The sequence below is a fragment of the Rousettus aegyptiacus genome, unplaced genomic scaffold, assembly GCF_014176215.1.
Source record: "Rousettus aegyptiacus isolate mRouAeg1 unplaced genomic scaffold, mRouAeg1.p scaffold_m13_p_6, whole genome shotgun sequence".
Lineage (NCBI taxonomy): Eukaryota > Metazoa > Chordata > Mammalia > Chiroptera > Pteropodidae > Rousettus > Rousettus aegyptiacus.
The window spans coordinates 115,261,118-115,286,407 of NW_023416309.1; the positions used below are offsets into that span (position 1 = coordinate 115,261,118).

The following is a 25,290-nucleotide window of genomic DNA, read 5'->3' on the forward strand; positions in this document are numbered from 1 at the left end:
TTCAAATAAATTAAAAAGGAGAGAAAAGTCTTTACTGTTTATCCATGTGTTTACCATTTTCATCTTTATTTTTTTGTCTCTATAGGTTGTAGTTTCTGCCCATTATCAGTTATTCTCTGCTTGAATAATTCACTTTAGCATTTCTTCTAGTGCAGGTTCACTGGCGAGGAATTCTTTTGGCTTTTGTTTGATTGTTGCACTTTCATTTTTGAAAGGTGTTTCTGGTGTTTTTGGGTTGACAGTTTTTCTGTCAGCATTTAGAAGGTGTGATCCTGCCTTTTGTTTGTTTGTTTATGCATGCATGCGTGCGTGCAGCATACCTGCCTACAGCACCTGGTCTTCCTCGGCAGTCTCCCGTCCAAGTACTAACCAGGTCCGACCCTGCTTAGCTTCCGAGATCAGACATCGGACTTGTTCAGGGTGGCGTGGCTGTAGACCATGGACCATGGCTCCATTGGGGTGCAAACCCAGAACCTCCCGTGTGTAAAGCAGACGTGCTGACCACTGCACTATGGAACCATGTCCCTGTCTTTCATCTTGATCTGGTTCAGACACGGAGTCCTCATTCTTTTTGTTTTTCTGTGTAACCTGTGCTTTTCCTTCTGGCTGCTTTTAGAGTTTTCTTTTTATTGCTGGTTTTTAATAATTTGACTGTGACATGTCATGGTCTGGTTTTCTTCCCGTTTATCCTGGTTGGAGTTTGTTGAACCTTTCGGAAATGGGTTTGTGGTTTTCATTGATTTTCGAAAATTTTTGGCTATTATTTCTTCAGATATTTTGTAGTCATCCCTCCTTAATGTGGAAGTGTTCGTTGCTCTTTGAGTTCTCCCATCTTTTCTTCTGCAGTGTCTGATTTGCTGTTAATCCCCTTTAATTTTTTTTAATTTAGTTTCAAGGATACAGTACATCGGTTAGACCTCTATATAGTTCCCTTTAGTTAATTTTTCACTTCAGATTTTGTTTTTTCCAGCTCTTGAAGTTCTGTGTTTTTAAAAATCTTATATTGTCTCATATCGTTACTGTTTTCTTCTATGTCCCTGAGCATATTTGAAGTATTTATAGTCCTTGTTTTAAAGTTTGTATCCGATAACTCTACCATCTTTGTCATTTCTTGTTTCTAACGACTGCTTTTCCTCCTGTTGGGAATCACAGTAGTTTTAGACAATCACACGTCTAGTACTTTTTGAGTAGTTGGTGGACATCGTGGTTGTCATACGTTGGATGTTTGAAGTTGTTCGTCTTTAGAGTGACAGAGTTTGGCAGGCGGTTTAATGAGTTGCAGATCAGCTATATCCTTTCAGTTCTTTTTAAGGTTTGTCAGGGCAGGTCTAGTTTTTTCTTTAGTCTTTCTCTAATTTAGCCTTATTATTAAGGAAGGACTTTTCTGGAATGTCTGCTGGTTCTCTGGGTGCTCGGCACTCTGGCTCGATGTGAGCTATGCGTGAACTCTTCGCCTGCAGACTCTGGGAGCTCATTCTCTGCTTCGCTTCCTCTTCGGTGCTGTCTTTGAACCCTAGTCTCTGCTTGAGTCCCCGTTGCTTGCACTGAACTCTAAAAACGACTCCCCGGTAGGCAGCCCCGGCGGCCGCAGACCCTCTGGCTTGGACACTGCACTGTCTGCTGTCCAGTGTCCGCAGATGCAGCTGTCCCGTATGTGTCCAGTTTCCTGGTTGTCGGGGTGATTTTGTATCGTTGGTTAGAACCAGGTCAATGCTAAATCGTGGTAGTTGTAGCAGGTGTCTTCTGTAAAGCATGGTGTTGGATACTGATTTGAGATGGGATATTTTTAAAAAATAAGGTTGTTTTTCCTGCATGTTAAAAGTAGGAAGGAATGTATTAATTCTAATGCCCTTTTAGAAACTGTTAGGATGCAAATGTTTTTATTTTCCTTTTGCTTTCTTGATATCTGGATTATATAGGGTTACTAATATTGAACTATTCTTACATTTCTAAATGAACCCTTTTTTCTTTGGGTATTTTGTTTAAATACCATATTGATGTTTAATTTTACGCAAGTGTATATCTTTTTCCCTAGAATGGATGATGAACTTGCTGTTGGATATAGTGCAAGATAAGACGTGTCCAGCTGACCTTGTACATCTGGCTTTTAAATTTCTTTACATCATTACCAAGGTAACATTTGCATAGCGCTTTGTAGCTGACAGAAAACTTTCTCCATGTACTTGGTCCAGAAGTTACCTTCCCAATGTTATATCTTTTGAAGATGGTCAACACACATAAGTTGTGGGGTCAGATATCAGTGATCCAGGGGGTCCTTTGGCTGCAGCAATGTCTCAGATATTTAGCATTTTGCATTTGACTAGATCAGGTACCACCTAGCCAGGAAGGGGAAAAGAGGGAGGGGGGAGAGAGAGAGAGAAGAGAGAGAGAGACACACACACATATGACTAATTCGGAAAAGCTTTTACACGGAAAAAGCAAACAGATTAGGTGGACATAGAAGTGCTTCTCAGACTTGAATGTGCAGATGAAGGTCTCAGGGGCCCTGTTAATATTGAAGATTCTGAGCAAGTGTGTCTAGGGTGGGCCTGGTGCTCTGCATTCTCACACGCTCCCAGGTGACGTCCGTATGCTGCACTTACGGCGTAGCTTCTGGTTTTGTCTGTAGGAGGGGCTTGGCCATCTCAGGGTGCGTTTGTGGTTCTGCAGGGCTACACCTTGCGGTGGTACCTGCTCTGAGGCGGAGAGACGCCCTCGGCCACTGAGAGGGCATCGGGGCCTGGCTGGCCGTGAGGACACTTCTCTGCAGCTCAGTTGGCCGAGCGCAGGGTCCCTCCTGAATTGTAGTGCCCCTGTATTTTGTGGAAGCTGTAATGGATTTGGGGACCCTTGAGGTTCTCCCGGACTTATTCTTCATAAGCGTCAGAAGGCGCATATAATAGTTCATAATATGTCTGTGTTTCTGATGACCACATGTGAAATTTATTAGTCTCGTTGGTGCAGAAGATGTATTTATGAAACAACTTAAGTAAGCAAAGCTAGTTTTATGTGGTCTTAGTAAGTCAAACTGCTGTAATATGTAATTCTCTTTGATCATTGGGTGGCATAGGTGTTGATTTTTGATGAGGAAAGAGATTATTTTGCTACTGTATGTATTGTATAATTATGTGATCAGTGCGTTTTTTATTTGCAGGTTCGAGGATATAAAACATTTCTTCGTTTATTTCCACATGAGGTAGCCGATGTGCAGCCTGTTTTGGATCTGATTACGGATCAGAACCCTAAGGACCACGAGGCGAGTGTCCCTCTCTGTTCGGAGCTCCCCTTTCTGCCCTCGTTTGCCCCACTTCTCTGGTGCCCTCCCCTCCCGTTTGTTTTATCCTAAGTAGTTTCGTATCACTCTTGTTTCTTTTATTCTTTTGGCATTCTCTCTTTACATGTGACACTTTAAATTTCTTTCAAATATATGCCCTTTACAAAAGAAAAAACGTGCCTGCCTGCAGGGTGGTGATCAGTGTATCACCATCTGATTTTTCTAGCTTGGAACACAACTGTTGGTGTCACCAAGGCCAACCCAAGTTTGAGGATTTCCTAGGACCATTCACAGCGGTCAACAGTTGTCCTCATGGCTATGATTTATGATTACAGCAAAATCAGCAAAGGGACAAGGTGCAGGGGTGAAGGCCGGTTTCCAGAGCCTTCTCCCAGTTGTGTCATTCAGAGCACTTGTAATTTGCCAGTGCTGAGTTGTGACAACACGTGTGAAGTGTGTGAAGTGTCATCCACGGAAGGTCTGAGAGACGAGCGTCCAGGGTTTCTGTTGGGGGCGGCTCACGTGGGTGCTCTCTGCCGAGCACAAGTTCAGATCGCAGCTTCCCAGAGGCAAGCAGGTGTTCCACTGAGCATGTGGTTTGTACAGTCTAGGCACCGAGGGGCACCCTTGTCAGGGAACGGCGGGAATCCTCCTGAGGTCAGGTTCCCAGATGCCACCTCCTCGGCTGGCCTGTCTGAGGGAGCATCAGGCCTGCAGTGGGGGCGCCTCTCTGCGCGGGGCACTCAGAGGTTTGCTCCGCCTGTGATGGCTGCGGACCGGCTCCGTGCGAGCACCTGGCTCGGGCAGGTGTGGGTGGGCCTTTCCCAGTCTCCTCTGCTGCTCGGCCGAAGGAGAGTCCAGGGCCAAGGTGGAGTCTCGTTTTACTGACCACTGAAAATAAGAGCCTTTGTCTTCGATTGGAACTTGAGGATTTTTTCTTATGTCTTCTGTTCATCTCTTTATCTGCTCTTCACTTTCTCAAAGGCTAGTTGCTCACTGAGGGGTGCCAGCGAAGAGAAGCCGTCATACTGATGCAGTATGATTTTTTTCTTTGCTCACTGTGCTGTTTCTTTGGTCTGCTGGGCCAACCAGCCGAGTCCGTATGATGGGTGTGTGGTGGGGTTCGGGGGAGATGCGGAGGAGTTGACTATGGTCTGTACCCGACTCAGGTTGCTGGTGCGGTGGGCATTGAGTGGGCAGGGTGGGCAGCAGGCAGTGCGGCTCCCTCCGTCCTTACGCGGGGGTCATTTCCCTTTGCTTTGACCCCTCAGACTTGGGAGACTCGCTACATGCTTCTGCTCTGGCTCTCCATGACCTGCCTGATCCCCTTTGATTTTTCACGCCTTGATGGGAATCTCATCACTCAACCTGAGCAAACGCGAAAGTCCGTGATGGACCGGATTCTTGAGATAGCACAGGTGAGTGTGGTCACGCAGTCATCTCTAGTTGGTGTTCCAGCATGCTCATGCTGTCTCCCTCGTCGATTTTTAGGTGCACTTGTGACATTTACGGATTAATCCAGCTGCTGTCACTATTTTTCAGTGAGGCAAAATTCTATTCTGTGAATGATTCCGAAATTGTGATAATTCATATAGAGGTCAGGGCGGATTACTGTAGCAGGTCTCATTTCTTTGTAGATACTGCAGATGCTGTGTTAAGCATAATGATGACAGGTTCCACGGGGCAATGGTGAGAGAATAAAGCCCGCGTTTAATTTAACTTTTAATTCAATGTTTAACTTAAATAATACATGACCATTTTAGGAAAACTAGGAAGTAAAGGGAAGCACGAAGGATATTAAAGTTCTCAAATTCCAGTGTAACGCCCGTGTGTCCTCAGACCTCTCCTGATGTAGACTGCGCACGTGGATGCAGGGTCCTGCATCATCCATCACTGCGTATAAAGCCACCCCAAACTTTGGTAGTTCCCCGCATGGTTATTATCCTGCAGCTTCGGGGAGCCTGGGGTTGGGCTGTGGCTTTGCTAGGCCCCCGCCTTGGTCTCCCTAGGTTGCAGCCCAGATGCTCAGGGCAGTTGGCCGTAGTCGGCTCCCGAGGCTGATGGACTGGGGGCCTTGGTTCTTTGCAGGCTGTCCCTTGGCCTGTGGGTGCCCCCCAGCAGGGTAGCTTATTCTGCCACGGCCCGTAAGGGGTAGGGTCTGCTAGAAAGATGGAAGTCACTGGTGCATCACCAGGTCATAGAGTGACATCCCTTCCCCGCCACGTTCTCTTGGTTGGAAGCAAATCGCCATGTCCACCTCACACGGGAGGGATTACCCAGGGCATGAGGCCAGGAGCAGGACCAGAGCCCTCTGCCTGCCGCACCTGCTCCGATCATCTGGTGGGCACCGCTGTGTGCCAGACGCCATTAACTCACTTGCTCCTGCTGATGAGGCAGGGCGCCGTTTCTGTCCTCATCTTGCCGGGGAGACAGCAGGCACAGAAATAAGTAACTTCACTGGTTTGTTTTCTTGTAAATCTGGTGGGTCCACATTTGAACCCCGGCTGCCAGGCCTGCATACTTCACGGCGCTGCCTGCTGGAAGGAGGGCTCTCGGCAGGACGTCTGTCTGTCCTTGTCCGTAAGATGTCTCCCTCTGTCGCCCAGGGAGGAGGTGCTTGCTGTGCCCTGATTCTGAGTAGTCTCTCGTGGACGGACAGTTGTTTCTGGCTGTCTGCCAGAAGCAGTGCAGCCTTGAGTGCCGTCGTGTCTGGGTGTGCTCGGGTCCGAGCGCACTCGCCCGTGGGGGCCGGTGCCTTGGCGCAGCTCTGGCGCTGCGTGGTGCTGCCCGCAAGCCTGCCGGGGAGGGCTCTGTGCGAGGTGAGGTGAGAGCTGGACCCCTCGCAGACGAGCCTCCGAGGAAAGGCGTTCGGACCAGACCCAGGCCTCTCTTCGCAGCAGTCCTTCGCGGAGTGCCGACCGTCCCACGTCTGCTCCTGGGGCACGCCGTGATGCTGTCGCAGCAAACACGCTTCATCGTCCTGCTGTTTTTGCGAATGTGTGTTTCCCGGGGCGTGACCACACGCCGTCTGTGGATTTGGCACTTACCTGGAGGTGCGTGCCGCAGCTGGCCGCTGTAGCCATTGCTTCGTGGTCAGCAGCGGTTCATGCAGCTTCGAAGTTTGGCCCCTGAGCTCTGTGAGCGGGGGCTCTCTGGAGGCTGCGGAGTGGGGGTCCCTGAGAGTCACGCTGTGTGTAAAGTGCCTGTCTTCTGTGCTCTCTTGCAGTCCTACTTGGTTGTCAGCGACAAGGCCCGAGACGCGGCTGCCGTCGTTGTGTCCAAGTAAGTGCCCCGCTGGTGCCCCTGTGGCCTCGTTGGTTCACGTGTGACCAATGCGTTCTGCGAGTTTATCTCGCGTGCTTTTCCGTGTTGCGTGTGTGTCCGTGTTGTCCTCAGAAAGGGTCACTGGGCCTGTCGAGCCGTGCTTCTCTTGCTCAGGCCTGCTTCCGCATGTGGAAGTGCGCTTTCCTTTCTAATAAAGCTTTTTTTCTTTTCTGCTGTTTTTTAAAAAAAGAGACACTAGGTTGATGGGCCTGGGGTCTTTCCTACTCCCCAGTGTCCTGTTGCTTCCTCTGAGGGGGTGCGGGAGATCTCCGAACCTGCTGTGGCCACCGACGGTGCTGTTAGGGGCCCCCGGCCGCCTGATAGGCCCAGCAGCTGAGCGGAGCACAGGTGTCAGGTGTAGAGCAGGTGCAGCAGTTACAGCTTTGGGGTGGTGGCAGTCGGGTGAGCCTTTGAGACTCCCTTAGGAGGAAGTGGCTCACACTGGTTCGTGGGATCGTGAGCTTTGACTGGGTCATCGTGGCTCAGGATAAAAAGCCCCAATATTCTGTGTCAGCCGACAATGGGCCGTGCCCCAAGCAGGTGAAGTTGCTCTCATTCGACTCAAGCTGCAAGCTTGGTGTCTCCTGGGAACGCCGGAGACACGTGGAAGCTGAGTGCACTCGCTCTGGGAACCGTAAGGATGGGGGGGGCGCGGTTTCTCTGAGTCTTGTGCATGGCGCGAGGTGGAGCATGGATCTAGAGTGAATGCACTAGGAAAGTTGGGTGTCTCAGGTCCCTTCCACATTTGTGAAAGTCGAGCATTGGCTCTAAAATCTTTTGGGTGATTTGATTGGGAAATAGATAGCACCCCATTCAGGGATTCAGGGTCGTCTTGTAAAGGATTAGGTGTCAGGTCGCCATGACCTTGCACAAAGTGGGACGAGAAACGCTTAATTTGGAGGGCAGTCGGGGATTTGGGTGAGACGCTTGCTGACCTGCAGGGCAGAGCCAGAATGCAGGAAGCTGGTTTTAGGGGTGAGGGCAACCCGCGATCCGCCTGCAGCGCTTCGCCGTGGGCTCCCCACGCACACGCCTCTCATGGTTTTGACAAGGGCCGAAGAGCATTATGGGTTTCTTACTAATTGTAACAGTTACATGTGTTTTGGGAAATAAAGTATAAAATACAAAATAAAACTCCCGCCTCCTCCCCTCCCCCAGAGGTGGAACCGCGTTTGCCCTTTGTCCTGCCCTGGGTGCGGCACGTTCTGTCTGCGGGCGCGTGGCGGAGCCGGGGACGCAGGCCTGGAGCTCTCCGTGCACGTGACTGCGGAGCGAACCGCGTGTTTGGCCGGTCTCCTGTGGGACGCGTGGACTGCCGTCACAGAGGTTCCCCGTAACGCTGTGTCCCGCTCTGGCTGATTCTTCGGGGTGGGCTCCTAGGAGCAGCATGAGCATTTCAGGGGTTTTGAGTGCAGTCACTAGGAAGGCTGAACAGTGGGAAGTCCCCTTGCCCTGTTTACCAGCGCTGTGCAGTCTTACAAACGTTTGCCAGGTTCCAGGTAGAAGTGTTACTACCAGAAGCACCGCCAGGTAGTGCAGTTAGCCGGGCCCGACTTTGTGGAGCTTTGCGCCCCTGGGGACGGAGGTCAGAGGTCAAGACACCCTCAATCTTCCTTCCCTGGTGTCCTCTAGGGAGGGTTGCGTGGGGACTCGCACGAGCAAGCGTTCCTTGGGGTCCATGCCCGTTTTCAGTGCATGGACCCCGTCTCCGACCCCCCGCCCGGATTTGCCAGGCTGCAGGTGGATGCAGCCAGCGCTCTCGGAGTGTTCTGGAATGGGAAGAGCTCTTGGAGCTACTCTAGGTTAACCCTCCTCAGAGTTCGTCCCAGGCTCCAGGCAGGTTCTGATTCGCTTTCTCTTTTTCCCCGCGGGTCGTTACCGGATGGCTGTGGGCGTGAAGGGTGGGCGGCGTGAGGCTTCTGTCCGCAATGGCTGTTTTCTGATAGTTCGGGGAGGAGCTGCCGGTCCGTTGCACTCTGCCAGGTCGGATGGCCTCCTCCCACGGCTTGCTGGAGCCACAGCTGTTTCCTTTATTAACAGCCTTAAACGTCGGCTATGTTGTATGTGACTCCTGACGCTACGCTCAGACTCAAGCGTTACTTCGTAGAGAGTCTTCAGTGGGAAGTATGTGTTTATTCTCATCCATGGCGTTCTTTAAAAGCAGGTGTTTCTGTCTGAGAAGCAAGGTGTGGTTCGTGTGGAAAAGCTGGACATTTTGGAACACAGAGAATTAGCAAAAGCCCCACACGCCTGGGCTCTGATACATGGCGCCCGCGCTGTCTCTCTTCTGTCCTTCGTGCCGTTATGACGCTGGCTGTGCACCACACCGTCTCTGCGTAGAGTCCTGCCTTGTTGCTAACTTCACATTGCCGTCAGGCACGCGGCTCTGTCATCGTCCAGCTTTGGGGCACTCTGGTAGCGGGCGAGGCTTTACACTTCAGTGACCCTTGGCGACCTGACCTCCAGCGCCCGTGGGTTTCTCGGGGCCTTGTCTCCAGCAGCTTGCGCTTTCCGCGTGAGGGGTGCTGACCTGCAGCGATGGGGCGGGCTGTGTATCTCCCCGCTGGCTGGTGGCCTTTTACTTTCTGCTTTGGTCTCCCGTTTTAATTCTGTTGTCGAAACTAACTTTTTCCTTTTGCGTGTTGTTTTACTTTCGTGCTTGAAGTCTCATTAAGAGGTTTCACACATGGTTGTTCGTGCTTTTCTGCGTTTTCGTTGTTTGACGTACAGCCGTGCACCGCTCGGTGTAGGGCACATGGTTGCCTTTTCCCCTGGCAGGGAGCGAGTTGTTCTGACTCCGTTTCACTTTCCCACTGATGTGCGATGTTCTTTAAACATGCATGCACGTGCGCACACAGGTGTGCAGGCAGAGTCAGGTTGCCCTCCACCTGCGCTGTTTCACTCAGGTACTGAGTTAGGCAGTGTGCGGTGCTGGTGCTGCTGAGGGTCTGGAGTGGCCGTGTGCCCACCAGTGTTCTGCCTGGCTGCCCTGTGTCCCTCCGACAGGTCTAGCTGAGGTTTCCTCGACCATTCCTGTGGGCTTACCTTCCTGAGGAGGGCTCAGTGTTCCCCTGAAATCCCGGCGTGTGTCAGCTGAGCCCCAGGTGGGCAGCGGGTCATTTCTCTTAACCGGGGAGGAAGCGGAGGAGCTGAGGCTGTTGGTGCGTAGGAAGGAGGTCCCGTGTCGATAAATGTACGTGTTCCATCTATGGGAGGGAGATTTTTTCATTTTTGCTTATCTGTTCTTGGATCTCTTCTGTAAACATATTCCTTTTTTTAATGTCAAAAAATTTTAATGTAGTATCATATGCTTAAATCTTTGCAAGGAGCCTTAGGTTTTGAGCTTAGTCTAGAAACTCACCTTTGGGGTTCGTTCGGGAGTGGACGTCGGCTGAGGGGTGCGCAGGGAGTGCCCGGCTCTCATGCCAGGTACTGTCTGCAGCGGGGTGGGGCTTGACCCGGAGGCCAAGGCCCCAGCCGCGTCTTCAGGATGCACAGGCTTCTCCGGAGGGGCAGGGGTGGGCGAGTGGTGAGCAGGTGCGCAGCCTGGAGCACCCGGCGCTGTCCCTGGAGTGTCAGCTTGGTGGGCTGCGCTGGGCCTGTGCCCTCGCCTTCCACGGGCAGCCCCTTGTGGGCTCGGGGCCTGCACAAGATGTCCTGTGAGTGCTGGCGTCTCCAGCTCGTGGGCTGAGGCCTCAGGGCAGACTCAGGAGCAGGTTGCTGTGGGCACGACCCTCATCCTGTGGGCCCAGAATCATGGGGTTTTAAATGGGACCAAGGAAACAGGTTGGGTCCCCAAACCTGCTGCACACTCTGGTCGCCTGAGAGGCAGATGGTGAGCGAGATCACGGGGTCCGGTCCCCAGCTCTGCCGAGACAGCATCTTGTGGAGGGCGTGTGAACTTGCCTTTGTCAGCCAGCATCCTGAAGCTTGATAAAGTCTTGGTGACCAGTGACCTCAAGGGCTAGGGGACAGGAAGCTAGCTGTGGAGCCTTTGTTTTACCCGCAGGCCGAGCTTCTGGAAATCGGGTGGCCATCCTGAGGGAAGGGAGGGGCTGTGTGGGGTGTGGGGGGGCCCTTGCAGAGCTGCCGGGGTGCCCCCGGGGAGTCGGAACCATGCCGACCCTTACTGGGTAGCTGGCCTGGCGCAAACCTGAGGAGAAAGCGGTGGGCACACCTAGAAATGAGGGTTTGCTTCCCCGGTGTTGGGGTCAAGCCCTCCTCAAGTACGTTTTGTGGCACGCTGTGGGGAGTGTGAGGCCCTCACAGTTCACAGTCCTGTGGCCTTCCTCCTGATGCTCTCTGGTCACACCTGCCCGTGAGGGTCATCCGCGCGCCTCTCGGAGAGCTCCCCCGCCCCTCACGCAGCGGTTTCCGTCGTGTTCGTGGTTCGTTCCCTGTGTTTCTGCCCCCAGAGTGCAAGCTCTGCCAGGAGGGCAGGGGCTCAGCCTGAGCGGCCGTGTCAGAGCCGAGCACACAGCTGGGGATGGGCGCGTGGGCTGGCTGGCGGTGCTGTGCCCGGCTTTGGTGGGGCAGCTGGAGGCGGCTGCCAGCCTGGACCAGGTGCATAAGAGGGTGAGCGGCAGCTGGAACCCCCTGTCTGAGCTTTGGGCGCACAGAGATGAGTTGTCACCCGGGCTGTGGACACCAGCCAGACTTCTGCATGGGGGAAGGGAGGTGCGAGTCGGCTGTGGGCCGACCTTGCGTGCGGCGGCGTCTGTCCCCGGAGGGGGAGGGGCGTGGGCGCTGGCGGGGCTCCCCGGCAGCGGTGGGGACAGGTAAAGGTGGTCCTGTGACAAGTGGCCTTGGGTCGAGCGGGCGCTCAGGAGGGAGGAGATGGGGCCGTGGGGCCTGCGTGTGACCTCGGAGGTCGTGGTGGCGCGTCACCACTGGGGTGGGGGTCACGGTCGGGGCAGTGCCTCCGTTTCTCAGGCCGGGGAGTGCTGGGGGACGACTGTCCTGGGAGGGGGACACCACTCGTGCCAGGGGTGGCGCATTGGTGGAGGACGCGGTGGGAGGGCTGGGTGCTCATGAGTCAGGGCCTGAGTCGAGCTGTCACCGGCCTCTTTGTTTCCTTCCGGCAGGTTCGTCACACGGCCCGATGTCAAAAAGAAGAAAATGGCGGGGTTCCTGGACTGGAGCCTGTCCACTTTGACCCGATCCTCCTTCCAGACCATCGAGGGGGTCATCGCCATGGACGGGACGCTGCAGGCCTTGGTAAACACTGCCCCAGGGGTTGGTGGGGGGACTCTGCTGTCGGCGAGGCCTGTGTGCTCTGACTGCAGTGGGAAGCAGCTGGAGCGCAGGGAGGTGCTCAGCCCTGACGGGGTGCCGCGCAGTGCGCTTTTGGAGCGGTCTTGGGAGACCTGCCCCTTGGATTGTCAGCCAGGCATCCTGCCTCAGTGGAGATGGGCTGAGCCAGCCGCACGTCGCCGCTAGGGGGCAGTGGTGCCGCGGGGCTGGGGCGGCGGGCGCGCAGGGGCCTGCCTGCCTTCCTGCAGACCTGATGGTTGGGACCGGGCGGGCGGAAGCTCGGCTTTGTGCAGGCGCTCAGGGCGGGGTGTCTGTGACAGCAGGGTAAATGAAGGCTCGGCACCCCTGCCCGGCCATCCTGCGTGGCTCATCTGTGCCCTTGTCTTTGCTGCTGCTGACGAGGAGAGGGGCGGTTTCAGCGCGGCAGGAGAGAGGGGCAGCCCGCGCCCTGAGGCGCTCGCGGCCTTCGGCTCCCAGTGGGCCGCGCCTGCAGCCCTCGGCTCACGGCTCTGCTCCCAGAGTGCGCTGGGCCAGGCCCCGTTCGGCCCTCGTCGGGGGAGCAGGGCGCCGTGGGCAGTGGGAATGGAGGTGCTTGGCGTGGCTCAGCCTTCTTCTGGGTGTTGACCCGTCACTTTCTTTGGCTGGCGCAGATCCTGAGGGGGCAGAAGGGGCCGCGAGGGGCCGACGGTGCGCTGACCCCGGGCGGCGGGCGCGGGGCGGGCGGGCGCGGGGCGGGCGGGCGCGGGGCGGGCGGGCGCGGGGCGGGCGGGCGCGGACAGCTGGGCCTCCGTCGCGTTCCCTTCCTGTCGCCAGAGTTTTCAGGAGGGATCGCCGCTCCGGGGATCACGTTCCAAGACATTTGAATGAGAAACTTGGAAAAAATAGAACTCGTTAGCCCGTTCAGGATGTATGTCTTTTATATGCCTTCTTTCATCCTGAAAATAAATGTGATATGTGTCAGTTTTAAAGAAGCTGTTCCGCGGTTCACGTACCATGAGTAATTTGCCTTTTCCAAGTGTGTCAATCTGTGGCTATTTTTTATATGCACAGGTTGTGTGACTGTCACCATCCACTTCCAGAATATTCTTATCACTAAAGGAAACTGCACGCCCATCAGCAGCCACTTCCTACCCCGTCATCCCCAGGCCTTGGCCACTGCTGACCTACTTTCTGTCTCTGGATTTGCTTGTGCTCGACATTTGGTACAAATGGAATCCGGCTTTTTAAATTTAGAATCATGTTTTCAAGCTTCATTCTCGTTGCTTTTTACAGCCAAGTAATATTCTGCTTGTGTGTATTCTTAGCTGTTATGAATTATGCTGATCTGAACTTTGGTGTATAAGTATTTGAGCACATGTTTTAAGTTCTCTGGGGTGTGTAATAATAGGCATTTAAAAATTTAATAATTTAAATATTTTCTGTTTCTGAGGGTTTTAAATTTTTTACGGCCCCACACCTGTCATGCTGATGAAACCTGGGGCGACGGCGTGTTCAGATGCGCACGGAGCTCGATCCCAGCGGCACGTGGGGGTGGTGCCGAGAGGGTTTTGCTGGGCTCTGTGGCGTCGTTGCTGTGATGGGGGTCCGTTGTGGCGGCGTCTTTCCTGGGAGGCTGCCCAGAGCAGGGGTGCAGGTCACGGCGTGTGCCGCCACTGGGCCACTGCGGCGTGGATCCTGAGGGAGTGCCTTTTTTGTTTTAGGTAGTTCTGGTGAAGGATGCTGATGGGGTCGAGGTGATTTGTTCGAAAGTTTGGGTAGAAGTGGATTTAGTTTTTTCCGTGAGTCACATCGAGCAGTCTTAGGTCATGGAGAAACCAATGGAAGGTATGACGAAATGTAGCTGGAGCCTGTCAGTCCACTGTGGCCTGCGGGGAAAAGCCAGGCCCGCCCAGGCGTGGGCACTGCTCCAGGAGGGGTGGGCACATTCGGCCTTGCTGGCGTCTGTGACCTTCTTCACGTCTGTGACCTTCACCCAGTCAGGAGCCTGGGTTCTTCGCAGGCTCAGGGTCTCTTGCAGCCCCCTGGTCCAGAAGCCATTCTCTAGGGGCCACTATATGTGCCCATCAAGGCAGCTGGGTCAGTAGGGTACCTTGTTCCCGGGGGGCGGGGCTGGAGCCCGCTCTAACCGTCTCAGGCACCCGCAGACGGGGGCAGCCGTGCGGCCCCAGCCCGGCTGTGGTGGGGCTCCCTGTGATAGACAGCGGCGGCCCGTGTGCTCAGGCGAGCTGGCGACGAGCACGGCGGAGGCTCGGGTTTGGCGTTGCCCTCGGAGCGTGCTCCTCGACTCAGGAAGGCCCTGGGGGCCGTGCTGGGCTCCGCAGGCGCCTTGCTGCTGGGCATCTGCTTGCACGCTTCTCATCCTGCTGCTCGGCTCTAGAGTTCGCGTATTTTCAGTGTTCCCTCCCAGGCAGCAGACACACATTTAAGCAGAGCCGGTGCTCCGAGGGGCAGGCTGCCGTCCGCGGGCGTGGGCAGCGCGTCCCTGCGTGGCCACATCGGCCCGCGTGGCAGCGTTTCTGATTCTGCTGTCTTGGTGGCCCCTGCGGAGGGGGACATTCTCTCTCTCCCTCTTCCTCCTGTGGAACAGAAAGGTTTCCCCAGAGGCGGAATGACGCCAGCCTGCACCCCACTTGCTGGTTGGCAGGGCCCATCCCCGCAGGGCGCAGGCACGTGGCCGCACCCCAGCACTCGCCATGGGCACCTGCCTGCTGCAGCCGCCGGGGTTCCAGGAGGGGGTGAATGCAACCACGCCCAACAGCAGCCCTTTGGGGCCTTCGGGTTCCCGGCGCACCCCTGGAAAGCCTGGGCCTCTGGCGCCAGGCCCCCCTTCCTTTGCTGGAAGGGGCGACGTGCTCTGTGCTGCCGCCTGGGCAGGAGGGAGCTTGTGGGGCGCCGAGCGTCCTGGGCGGGTGAGCGGAGAGTGGGGAGCGGTGTCGCCATGAGCTCGCCAGACCTGCACGGCGGAGGCTGGCGCCCGGCGTGCCGGGACCTGCAGGCGTGTCATGCTTGAGGGCTGCGTCTGTTCCCTTTGATGCACTTGGCTTCGTTCTCGTCCACCTGTTCATTAGTGTGGGTTCGGCAGGACAGGTGGACTCGTGACGCGCACCATCGAAACTCGGAGCCGGTCCTTTTCCCTTGGAGCGTAGCCCTCTCCCCCCGACGGCCGTGAGCTCTCGAGGGAGGGGAGCAGGGTTTGGCAAGGTCGCCGCACTGCAAGGCCCCTTCGCGCCAGCCTCCTAAAACCCCCTTTGGTTTAGCCACGCACTGAGAGTCGGGATTAATGCGAATTGAGAAATCGACGGAAGGAGAACGATGGAGTTGGGTGGCTGCCGCTGGAACACGCCATGCCAGCTGACGGCCGTGCGGGCTGCCTCTCCCGCTGGGGCGGGCGGCCCTGGGGCAGGGAGGGCGGGGCGTTGCCCTGCTTGTCGGGGTGGGGGCGGCGTGCTCAGTCCATCAGCCGTTGGGGTCGCGGCCCCCCGCGTGGCAGAGCCTCCGCACCTGTCTCATCCCCGACAGAGAGGTCCGCGTTGTGGAGGGAGAAGCGTGGCAAACAAGCACGTGACAAGTGGCCTCGGACACTCCGTCACCTGCGAGTCTGTGGCGGTGGCCTGGCACCCCCCCCCCCACCGCCTGTCTCCTCTGCCCTGGGGGCAGCTGTAGCAACAGGAGCGGGGCCCTGCCGAGGCGGCCGGGCAGGGAGCTGTCACCTCCTCCCTGGGGTGGTGTCTGGGCCACTGGCCCTGGGAAGGGAAGCCCCTCTGTGGCCCAAGACACTCCCCGGGGGGGCGTGGCTTGCCCATGGTTTCGTCCAAGGTGCTGTCTGTCCAGCAGACAGACTTCCAGACGGGCTTCGCAGTACAGTGCTCGCCTGCGGCTGGGTTCTGGGTCAAGGGCAGTGTGGTGAAAGCTACCCGGACGTGTGTGCATTCGGCGCAGTGAGGTTCTGTCAGGTCCGTTTGCTCGTTGGTGTAAATAAAGAGGATGAGCAGCCAGCTGACACCACTTTAATTTCCTGTAAACTCAGCATTTTGTACGGGGCAGGCAGCATGGGGGTGGCATGAGTCATGGCGAAACCTGTGTGCCTGGTGGCACGCCCTCAATTCCACTGGCAGGCCTGGTCTGTACACCTGCTGTGTGATGAGGTGATACGTCCTGCTGGACAGGTGTGTGCTCGCAGGTAGCCCGGCCGGCCCACGCTTGGAGGGCAAGGGGACGTGCGGGTTGCAGGCTGTCCTTGCCTCTCAGATGCGGGAGCACATCCGTGCGCCTGCTAGTCGGGGCCCAGTCCCCAGTCAGGCCCGGCCTGTGGCCTCCCCTGCAGGCTGCACTCCCCTCCCCCCGAGGCCGCATCTTTAGGGGCAGGCTGGCTGCCCCCGCCCCTCCCTCTGAGGCAGGTGTCCTTCAGGCTCCTCGTGTGGGCAGCAGACACCCCCCCACCCCCACCCCCGCTGCGTCTTGACCTTTGGCCCCTGCCCTCTTTCCTTGGATGCACCATGTGTCCCGAGTATGTGTCCTGGCGCCTGTGCCTCCTCCCCCTGCCTCGTGACAGACGAGGATGCTGGGTCCCGCGGAGGAGGCTCCGAGGTGTGGCCTAGCCGGCCCTCCGCTCCTGGTTTGGCGATCACCTGTCTGCCCCCTTGGTGGTCTGCCCTCCTCCTGTCCCGGGGCCCTTGGCCTAGAGCGCTGCTCCCTCCAGATGAGGGCCGGACCCAGCCCCATGGTCCCTGTGTGTCCTTCAGTGGCGCCCCCCAAGATAGCTGGGTGTCAGAGGGGACCCAGGATCGGGCGCAGGGCAAGCGCTGCGCTCGCTTGTGCGCCCTGGGTCCTGGCCGTGTGCGCGCCCCCTGCTCGGGTCACCGGGACAGGACGCGCAGCGGAGCCTGGGCTGGAAGTGGCGGCGCTCGGGGGCAGGCTCTCGGCGGGCTCCGGGCGGGCGGCTCCTCGCCGCGCTCGGCCCTGCTACGGGCTCGGCGCTGCGCCCCGCGAGTCCCCGGGCGTCGGCTCTCCCCGCTTCCTCCCGGCGTCTCCACTGGGCTCACATGCAGCGGGAGGGTGCGCTGTCTGCCGGGCTGCGCGTGACCCCTCCCCGCTCTCCCCGCTCGCAGAGGAGCACAGGCCCCTCTGAGGGCAGGTGTGGGGGGGCGCTGTGTAAACAGGGGCACCTCGACGTCGCTGGCAGCTTGGCTTGTGACTGCTGCACGGGCTGTTCAGGGCATGTCAAAGTGCTGGCGAATGCTGAGACAGAAGGACTTCGTCGTGAGCAGATCGATCGGTGACACAAGAAGTCACCCCTGAGAACGAAAAAGTCACCGCCGTCAGTGTTTTCTGGGCTTTTGTTGCGCCCTGCGCCTCACAGATGGGACACAGGAGCTTGGGGGCCACACCCACTCACGCTCCCATCAGGCGTGTGTTGTAATGGGGTAGGGGCGCAGAGACCCCGCAGGCCCCGTCTCTGGATGGGACGGTTGTCAGGGACCGCCACAGAGTGCGGCCATCCAACTTTGATCCCGCCCGGCTGCTCTGTAGCACGCGCATGCTACAGAGTGTGGCGCGCCCTGCTCCGGGGCGGTCCTGGTCCTGGTTTTGGGCCGAGTGGATGAGGGAGCGGTAATGGCAGGAAGCGTGGAGCACGCGTGACTTCTGACGGGGGCTTCCGGGGGGCTTCGTGGGGTGTTCTACTTTCGGGCAAGGCCTGTGAGTTTGGAGGCGGTCGTTGGCCACAAGGGGAGGTGAGCCCAAGCCTGCACACTAGGACCCCCGTGGTCGGTGTCCAGTGGGCCCAGGGAACCAGCGCAGTGGGCGAGCTCTCAAGAGGAGGTGGGAGTGGACGAGAAGCTAGAGGGCCTTTCTCCTCCGTGACTGGGAACGCGAGGCTCCGGGAGAAACCCTCGGCCCCTCGCCGTGTGCGGCGTGTCCAGCGGCAGCTTTTGTCCCTCGCTGTCTTGGTGCACAGGCGGGGGCAAACCCAGCGGGGTGCGTGCCTCTCCTTCCGCTGGGCTGAGGCCCTTAGCCTTCAGCGCGGGCTCAGGTCCGCGGGGAAGCCCCCTCCCCGCCCTCCCTTGCCGTGCTCTGCGGGTGCCCCCTCCAGGCTCCGATGCCTGCCTTTGCCACGTACAGACACTGTTCTCTTGTTGGGTGCCGAGCATTTAGAAGAAAAGCTCTGGAAGACATAATGGATAGTTTTGATAATTCGTTTTTAATTTGTAAATGATTTTGCAATATTTTAATAGAACCTTTTTTTTTTTAGGCACAAATATTTAAACACGGAAAGCGTGAAGACTGTTTACCCTATGGTAAGGTTTATTTGGAAGACAGTGTGTTCCGTGTGTCCGCGTATGATCGAGTGTGTCCCCTTCCTGTTTTATTCATAGGTGCAGAAGTTGGTAACTTGCTACGTTCAGACATTTTCATAGTTCTGGTTTTTTGTTTTGTTTTGTTTTGTGCGTGCATGTGTGTTTTGATAATTCGATCTGTAGGCCTTGTGTGGAAGGAAGGTCTGGATTCCTGACTTCGGCACCGGGCCTGGCTTCTGGGTCCCTGGCGATCGCGATGCAGCCCAGAGCCTTGGGCTCGCTTCCTGGGGCCACCATCGCCGCTGCGATCTCCCCATGGCTATGGCCACACCTTCTGCCCTTTTACCTCATTCTTTTAATTTGAGACCAAACCCAGTTTATAAAAATAAGTACGGCGATTCTTGCTGCAGAGAGGTTTACTACCTGGACTAAGAGGAACTCCTGTGTGTTAGGTATATGAATCAGCTTCACGTAGTAGTTCAAATAGCTGAGTATTTTTTGAAAAAGCATTTATCTTGAAAATTTCAAACACGTGAAGGACGAGAGCGTGGCCCAGGGAGCCCCCATTTCTGTCACAGGCCCAGATGGGTAGTCACACTGCCGCGTTCGCCCCGTGCACCACACCCGGCGCCTGCCCCTGGGGCAGGTCTCTGAAAGAGAGGGACTCTCGAGGGACACAGCTCGATGCTGTCACACCTGAGAGAGTGGGTGGTGATCGCTGCCCTTTCACCCGGCGACCTCGGGGTCCCGTGCACAGGGACCGTCAGTCGTCCCCCCCCCCCCCCCCGTTAGCCACAGTGCTGTTCGAGCCCTTCAGGAAATTAGATGCCATTGCACCGTGTCCTGAAACCCCGCCCTCCGTGCCTCTGCTGTGCCCTGCTGTCCTGTGCCCTGCTGGCCTCGGCGTTCCTGCCCCCCCCCATGTCCCCGGATGGCCCTGGCAGCGCTTCCGCGCCGACGGGGCCTCTCCTGCCCGGCGGGCGCCCTGGCCGCCTCGCGCTTGCTGCTGTTGTCACCCCGGTGCGGTGCCATGTGGGTCCCCTGTGGGTCGACTGCAAACCCCCACACACACCAGACCCGTCGCGTGGTCTCGTGCCATCCGCGGTGTGTCCTTCCTCCTGGCAGCCTCGGCCGAGGCCGGCTTCTGCCGCTCTGGGCTCCTCAGTGCCCCGCCTCTGTGTGGGGCTTCACAGGAGGGAGGCTGGGCAGGTTCGGCCCTGGCTGCACGGGGTAAATGACACGGGTCGAAGGGGTGTTCTTGCATCAGGGCCGGGCCTCGGCATCAGGCCACCACGCGGCCTGCGGTGGGGGCTCGTGGCGTGGGCTGCGTGTGGCCTTGGTGCGGTGGGCGTCAGACACGGCGGCCCTCCCCGCAGCCTGAGTCGCTGTGTTCTCGCCTGCAGCTGCCTCCGTTCTCCAGTGCCTGGACGGCTGCAGACTCCCCGACAGCAGCCAGACCCTGCTCCGGAAACTCGGGGTGAAGCTCGCGCAACGGCTGGGCCTGACCTTCCTGAAGCCCAGGGTGGCGAAGTGGAGGTTGGTGGACCAGGGCGACTGCGCGTGGCCTGCGTGTCTGTTGGCGGGGCCGAAATGTGGTGGCCGCCTGCGTTTCGGCGCTGTGAAAGTGGGCCGGCGGGTGGAGAGCCCCTGCGCTCACGCCTCAGTCTCGATCGAGCGTGTCCGATTTTGAAAGGAGCCGTTCCCTTCGGTTTTCTTCTGGCCCTGCCATCTTCCCGTCAGAGCAGCCGCAGCGCAGTGGCCACGAGGAAAGGTCGGCCTCGCACTGCACGCGGCGTGCGGCCTTCGGGCGCGCTGCGGCGCTGCTCACGGGCTGTGCGGACAGCTCCCTGTCGGTTCCCAAGTCCGAGTGGGAAGCTCCTCGCAGAGACACCCAGCGTATCCCTCAAGCTTACTCTGAAAGCAGAGCCGTGTTTGCCTGTCGGTGGACGCGCGGCCGGGAGGCGGCCTGTGGTGATTGCTTCTGAATCTCTGGCTCTCCCAGAAATAGGTTTTTCTATGTTGTACTGTTTTTTTTCAATAGCCTTCAGATTTGTTTCAAGTACTGATCTGTGTGGTTTGGGAGGAATTATTTGATGAAGTTTAGCTTCTTGCCTTTGCTTCCAATTTTAGCAAATTCCAGAAAAGTGTGCTTTGTTTCACTGAAGTACCTTTTGGGTGTTCAGCACACAGCTTGTTCTGTAAGAAGTTGTTTATGAGGCTAAATGTTAGTGGTTAGTTTCTGAAACACCATGGGAAGTTAACATTCAGTGCCGGATTAGGGTTCTCAGGGAGACAGAACCGGCGGGGTTCCCCGGGCGAGCGTGAAGAGGCAGCTCCCAGACCCGAGGAGCCGAGGAGCCGAGGGGACGAGCCGAGGCCCGGGAGAGCTGAGGTGCGCTTCCCATTGGAACGGGAAGCCGCCTGGCGCGGCCCCGCGCGGCGCCTGCCTGGTTCCGGGCTGGGGGCCGGCGCCATCTCCCCGTGGCCAGCGCTGCCGCCGCCCTGCCGCGGACACCTCCTGCCGTGGGTGCGTGCCCAGCACCCGTGGGCCTCCTGCTCGTTTCCGCTCCGACGCTCTCCCTGCAGACCCCACAGGGCGAGGGCTCAGTCCCACGAGACTGCCCCACCCTCTGTGCCGGTTGGAAGTCCAGGTCGTCACTTGTGGTTCTGACCACTGTGGAGACCAGAGACGCCCTCGACCCCCGCCTCGGAGTCCCTTAATTTGCTCCAGCGCTCACAGAACCTGGGGAGATGTTTACTCACCAGATTAGGGGTTTGTCAGGTGGGAGAGGTGCACAGGGCAAGGTCCGGAGAGGGGGTGGGGAGCCCCCATCCCTTCCCTGGGCACCACCCTCCCAGCACCCTCGTTCTCCAGCCCAGAAGCTCCCTGAGTCCTATCCAGTGGGGTGTGTTTGCAGCTTCAGTGCATAGACCCGAGTGATTAAGTCACTGGCCATTGGAAGTTGGTTGATTCAACCTCCAGCCCTAGCTCCTCCCCGAGTCTGGGGGTGGGACTGGAGGTTTCAAACCCCAGGTCACGTGGTTCATTCCCCTGGCTACCAGCCCCCATTCTTAGGGGCTTTCCAAAAGCCACCTCGTTAACATGACAAAGACGGCTTAATCCAGAAGTGGACCAAGACGCAGCAGGAGTCTTATAAATCACAATATCACAGCTGCGTAACTGTATCTCAAGATTTGTCAGCTTAAAGCAGTGCATCTTCAGGGTGACCATTTCTGGAGGTCTGGAACCTGGGTGTGGCTTTGCCGGTGACCTCAGGTCTCAGCTGGCCGCTGCCATCTCGCGAGGCCCCGCCCAGGGAGCACTCAGTTCCTCGGGTTGTCTGCTGGAGGCCTCCCACAGTTTCTTGCCCCAGGGGCTTGGGGTAGGGGCAAGGAAGTCTTGGCCTTTTCCTTGGCTCCCCTCAGAGCCTGGTCCCCACAGAAGGGAGTCACTGGGTCTGGCTGCATCTAGGGGAGGAGATTGTAGGCGATGGGCCACCTGGGGAACTGCCTGCCACCGTCCTCTCACAGAGTTGGACACTGCCGCCCAGAGAGAGAGTGACTCGTTTAAGGTCACAGTCAAGTGCCCGAGCTGGTGCTCGAGTCCTGGCTTCGGAGTCGACCGCATGCCATCCCATTGGGCCCCTTCTGGGCGCCAGGCCTGCCCCGGCCCCCCTCGACTCAGGCCCGCGTGTGCCCGGCCCGCGTGTCCTGCTCACCCTCCGGAGGGAAGGGCCCCGGCCTCAGTGCCCGGCGCCCAGCCCCTCGGCAGCCCTGTCACAGCCCTCTGGGTAGGATGTCATCTTACAGCGGGCACGCCGAGGCCCCGGGAGGTTCAGGAGCAGTGTAGGACCGGGGCTGAGCGGGCCTGTGCCCCGGGAGGCTGCACCGGTGCCTCCGCTTGGGTCGGGGGAGGGCTGCAGTTGGCGCCCACGAGTGACTCGGGGGGCAGGCTGAGGGGGCTGGCAGTGGCTGAGCGGGGCGTCTAAGGCGACGGTGGCTCTGACGGGCCAGGAGGCAGAGCGCAGGGGAAGGGCGCTGCGCTGTGGCAGGCCGCGCCCAGTGGCGGTGTGCGCGCACCCCGCTGCTCCTGTCATGGGCACTTCCCGCCTCTCCACGGCGGGCCCTGACCGCGCCTGGCGTCTGTGCCGCCTGGAGTCTGGGTCCTGACTCGGACCGGCTGTCGCCGGTCCCTGGCGCTCTGCTGACGACAGCGAGAGCTCGGCGTTCTCCCTGTCCAGCACGGCTCGGTAAGCACGTGGAATCCTCAGCAGCCTTTGAGGTTCCGAGCTACACTCGGCTGATTTCAGTCGTGAAGATCATTTGCCTGCGAGGCTCCGAGCCGAGACCGCAGGTCTGAGGTCATGTGTGGTCTGTGCAGGTACCAGCGTGGCTGCCGCTCCTTAGTGGCTAACCTGCAGCTCTGCACGCCAAGTCGGAGAGACCCCAGGACAGAGTTCGAGATGCCAGACAGCGAGGAGGACTACGAGGTCCCCGAGGAGGTGGAGAGCGTGATAGGTGTGTGGCCCCGACTCAGGTCGTCTCGTGGGGCGGGAGGGGCTCTGGCTACAGCTGGCACCTCTGAGGCGCGTGGGCCGCACAGCCCTCTCCCCTCTGCCGGTGTCACGTGGCATCTCACAGGCGTCCTCGCTGTTCAGTGAGCACGTGGCCGCTGCCCAGCAGTCGCGGGTCCTCCTGACGTGGGCATCCACACCGACGGCCGTTGGGGCCTGGACTCGGAGAGTCCCCGCTGTTTGCCCTCCGTCCCACGCCCTCCCCGCGCACCTCAGCGCCCAGTGCACTGCCCTCCCCCACGCCTCCCCGGGTGCGGGCCCCCACCCCCCAGCCCTGCCGCACTCGCACCCCAGGGGCCGTGGTGTCTCCTGCGGCACATGGGGCAGAGTCGGCATCTGCCACGGGCCCCGCAGCGCTCGGCGGTCGGCCGCCCCAGCCTCCCGCGGCGAAGGGCAGCATCGGGCCGCTCCGGCCGGCGGTCACGCCCTGCTCGTAGCAGATGTTGCGCCTGCACCTGCTGCCCCTGGGCCCCCGCCCGCCCTGTCGCAGAGAGCGCCCCAGCCGGCTCGGCCTCAGGCCCCGCTCTGCGTCAGGCCTCCTGGGCATGCCTGGTGCCCGTCGGGGTTTCCACCACTGGGCTCGCACGGCCCCTTCCTGGAGGCCGCCGACGTCCCCACCGGTGGGCCTGTGTGTGGCTTTTCCCATAGTCTGGCCTGTCACCAAGACCCCCTCCCCAGTAGAGCGCCTCTGTGTCCTCTCTGGGCTCGGGCCTCTCTCCCTGGCGCTTCATGCCCGTGACTGCTCCGATAAGTGGATCCGCGTCTTGGGAACAATGGCAAAAGTTGGCTTTAAACGACGACTTAAAAACGAAGCGTCGTGGAACCCTCCTGAGTGACCTGAGTGCGGGGAAGGGAGGCAGTGACTAGGAGCTCACGGGCCTGCCCCTGTGTTCTTCCAGAGCAGCTGCTGGGCGGGCTCAAGGACAAGGACACGATCGTGCGGTGGTCAGCGGCCAAAGGGTAGGTGCCTGCCGTCTCGCTGAGTGGGAGTCTGGGCCTGGGGGCCGACGGCCTACGATCGAGACACCCACGGGCTGCTGAGCATTTCACTCGCTCGGCGCGTCGTGGGGCGCCGAGGGCCGCCAGCCGCTGAGAGGGTCATGAAAGGTGCCGCGAGTTCTGATCCACGTTCGCTGCTTGTGCCGAGGTTGCCCTGGGGCTCGCGATTTTCTCGCTCAGGACCGCGAGCACGCCCGCTCTGCCCGTCTCCCTTCCAGTCTGCCTTTCCTTGCTGCCCCCGCCAGGACCTGCCCCGGCCGGGGCTTAGTCGGGGTGCGGATCCTGCGTCAAGTGGCCTGATGGGAGCCCATGGGTGGCATCCAGTGTGGAGGTGGGGCTGCTGCCAGGTGCGAGGGGCTGGAGGGCGCTGGGTGCCAGTGGCCATCAGGGACTGGCTGCACATCCCCCGGTCGTCAGTCCTCAGAGGCTCATAGACCTGTCAGGTCAGCCACACGGGGCTCCCTGGCGGTGCTGGGGATGTCACGTGGGGCAGAGCACGTGCTGGACTTGCTCTGGCTTAGCCGGCCCGTCTCGCTCTCTGGAGGGGAGGACGTGGCTGGGGACGGCCGCTCAGCCGGCACGCAGCCCTGCGCCGGCCCCGCGGCGCTGAGTGGCAGGCGCCGCTTCTCTTCCAGGGTCGGCAGGATCGCTGGGCGGCTCCCCCACGAGCTGGCGGACGACGTGGTCGGGTCGGTGCTGGACTGCTTCAGGTGCGTGTGGCGAGGGGAGGGGGCCCCGCTTTGGGCCGGAAGCTGTCCTTCACGTTTGCTTCAGTCGAGCTGTCTGTCGGAGCCTCCGGAGTTTTTCTCCTGTTTCTGAAGTGCATCTGAGAGCTCTAGTTGTTTCTGGTACGCTCACTCTACCAGCTTAGATGCCGTTACGTTGAAAAATCTTAAGAAAAGGTGATCCACACACGCACGGTTGCTCTTGGAGAGTGAAGCCGAGGGCCGCGTCTCCCAGAGGCCACTCTGGGCCGTGGAGTGTCCTGCGCCCGTCTCCGTGGCAGCCTGAGCCACCCGTGGCTGTGACACCTTAAAAGGCGGGTGTGACTGAGGCCTGAGTTTTGGCTTTTACTTAATTTTGCCAGATTTAAATTTAAACAGCCACGTGTGGGAGGGTCTGAGGAGCCGCGGCGCGGGTGTGGGCAGAGAGGTGCCGGCGGCCTGCGCCGTCCGTGGCGGGCCCCCCAGCGCCCCCCCAGCGCCTCACCGCGCCGGTCTCCTGGTTCAGAAGCAGGCGTTTCTGAGAGCTGGCGGCGTGTGCCCGGCTGCCGGCCTCGCTCCGGCCCTCGGGAGCCGTTGCTCTCCTTAGGACGGCCGCTGCGTGTGGAGCACGTGGTGTCGGCACGCGGGGCGCTCGGGGTGCGTGGCGGCCCCCAGCGCGGGCCCCTCCTCGCAGGGGGCTCCCTGCACTCCGCCTTGAGCCTGCCCCGAGTGCAGGCAGCGCCGTCGCTGTGGGGTCGCTGTGGGGCACGCCGCGGGGTCCCCAGGTGCCACCGTGTGCCTCCCTGTCTGCGTGGCGGTTCTGCCGGCTTGTCGCAGGGCGGCGTCCTGCCTTTCTCTCCTCACGT

The 25,290-nt window shown here is 58.9% G+C and overlaps 1 protein-coding gene across 8 annotated transcripts in view; it reads left to right on the forward strand.

Annotated features, from left to right (window-relative positions):
- The window catches only part of TBCD (tubulin folding cofactor D), a 104,380-nt gene that overhangs the window by 2,895 nt on the left and 76,195 nt on the right, over positions 1–25,290 (forward strand). For 5 of the 8 annotated variants that reach the window (XM_036223883.1, XM_036223887.1, XM_036223884.1 and 2 more), the window contains exons 3-12: positions 2,036–2,133; positions 3,155–3,256; positions 4,546–4,692; positions 6,501–6,556; positions 11,683–11,815; positions 18,102–18,147; positions 19,551–19,683; positions 22,529–22,665; positions 23,621–23,681; positions 24,356–24,430. In XM_036223883.1, the coding sequence (XP_036079776.1) occupies positions 2,036–2,133; positions 3,155–3,256; positions 4,546–4,692; positions 6,501–6,556; positions 11,683–11,815; positions 18,102–18,147; positions 19,551–19,683; positions 22,529–22,665; positions 23,621–23,681; positions 24,356–24,430 (988 nt within the window). The remainder of the gene's footprint in view (positions 1–2,035; positions 2,134–3,154; positions 3,257–4,545; positions 4,693–6,500; positions 6,557–11,682; positions 11,816–18,101; positions 18,148–19,550; positions 19,684–22,528; positions 22,666–23,620; positions 23,682–24,355; positions 24,431–25,290) is intronic. The other 3 variants (XM_036223888.1, XM_036223889.1, XM_036223890.1) reach the window with 3 other exon arrangements.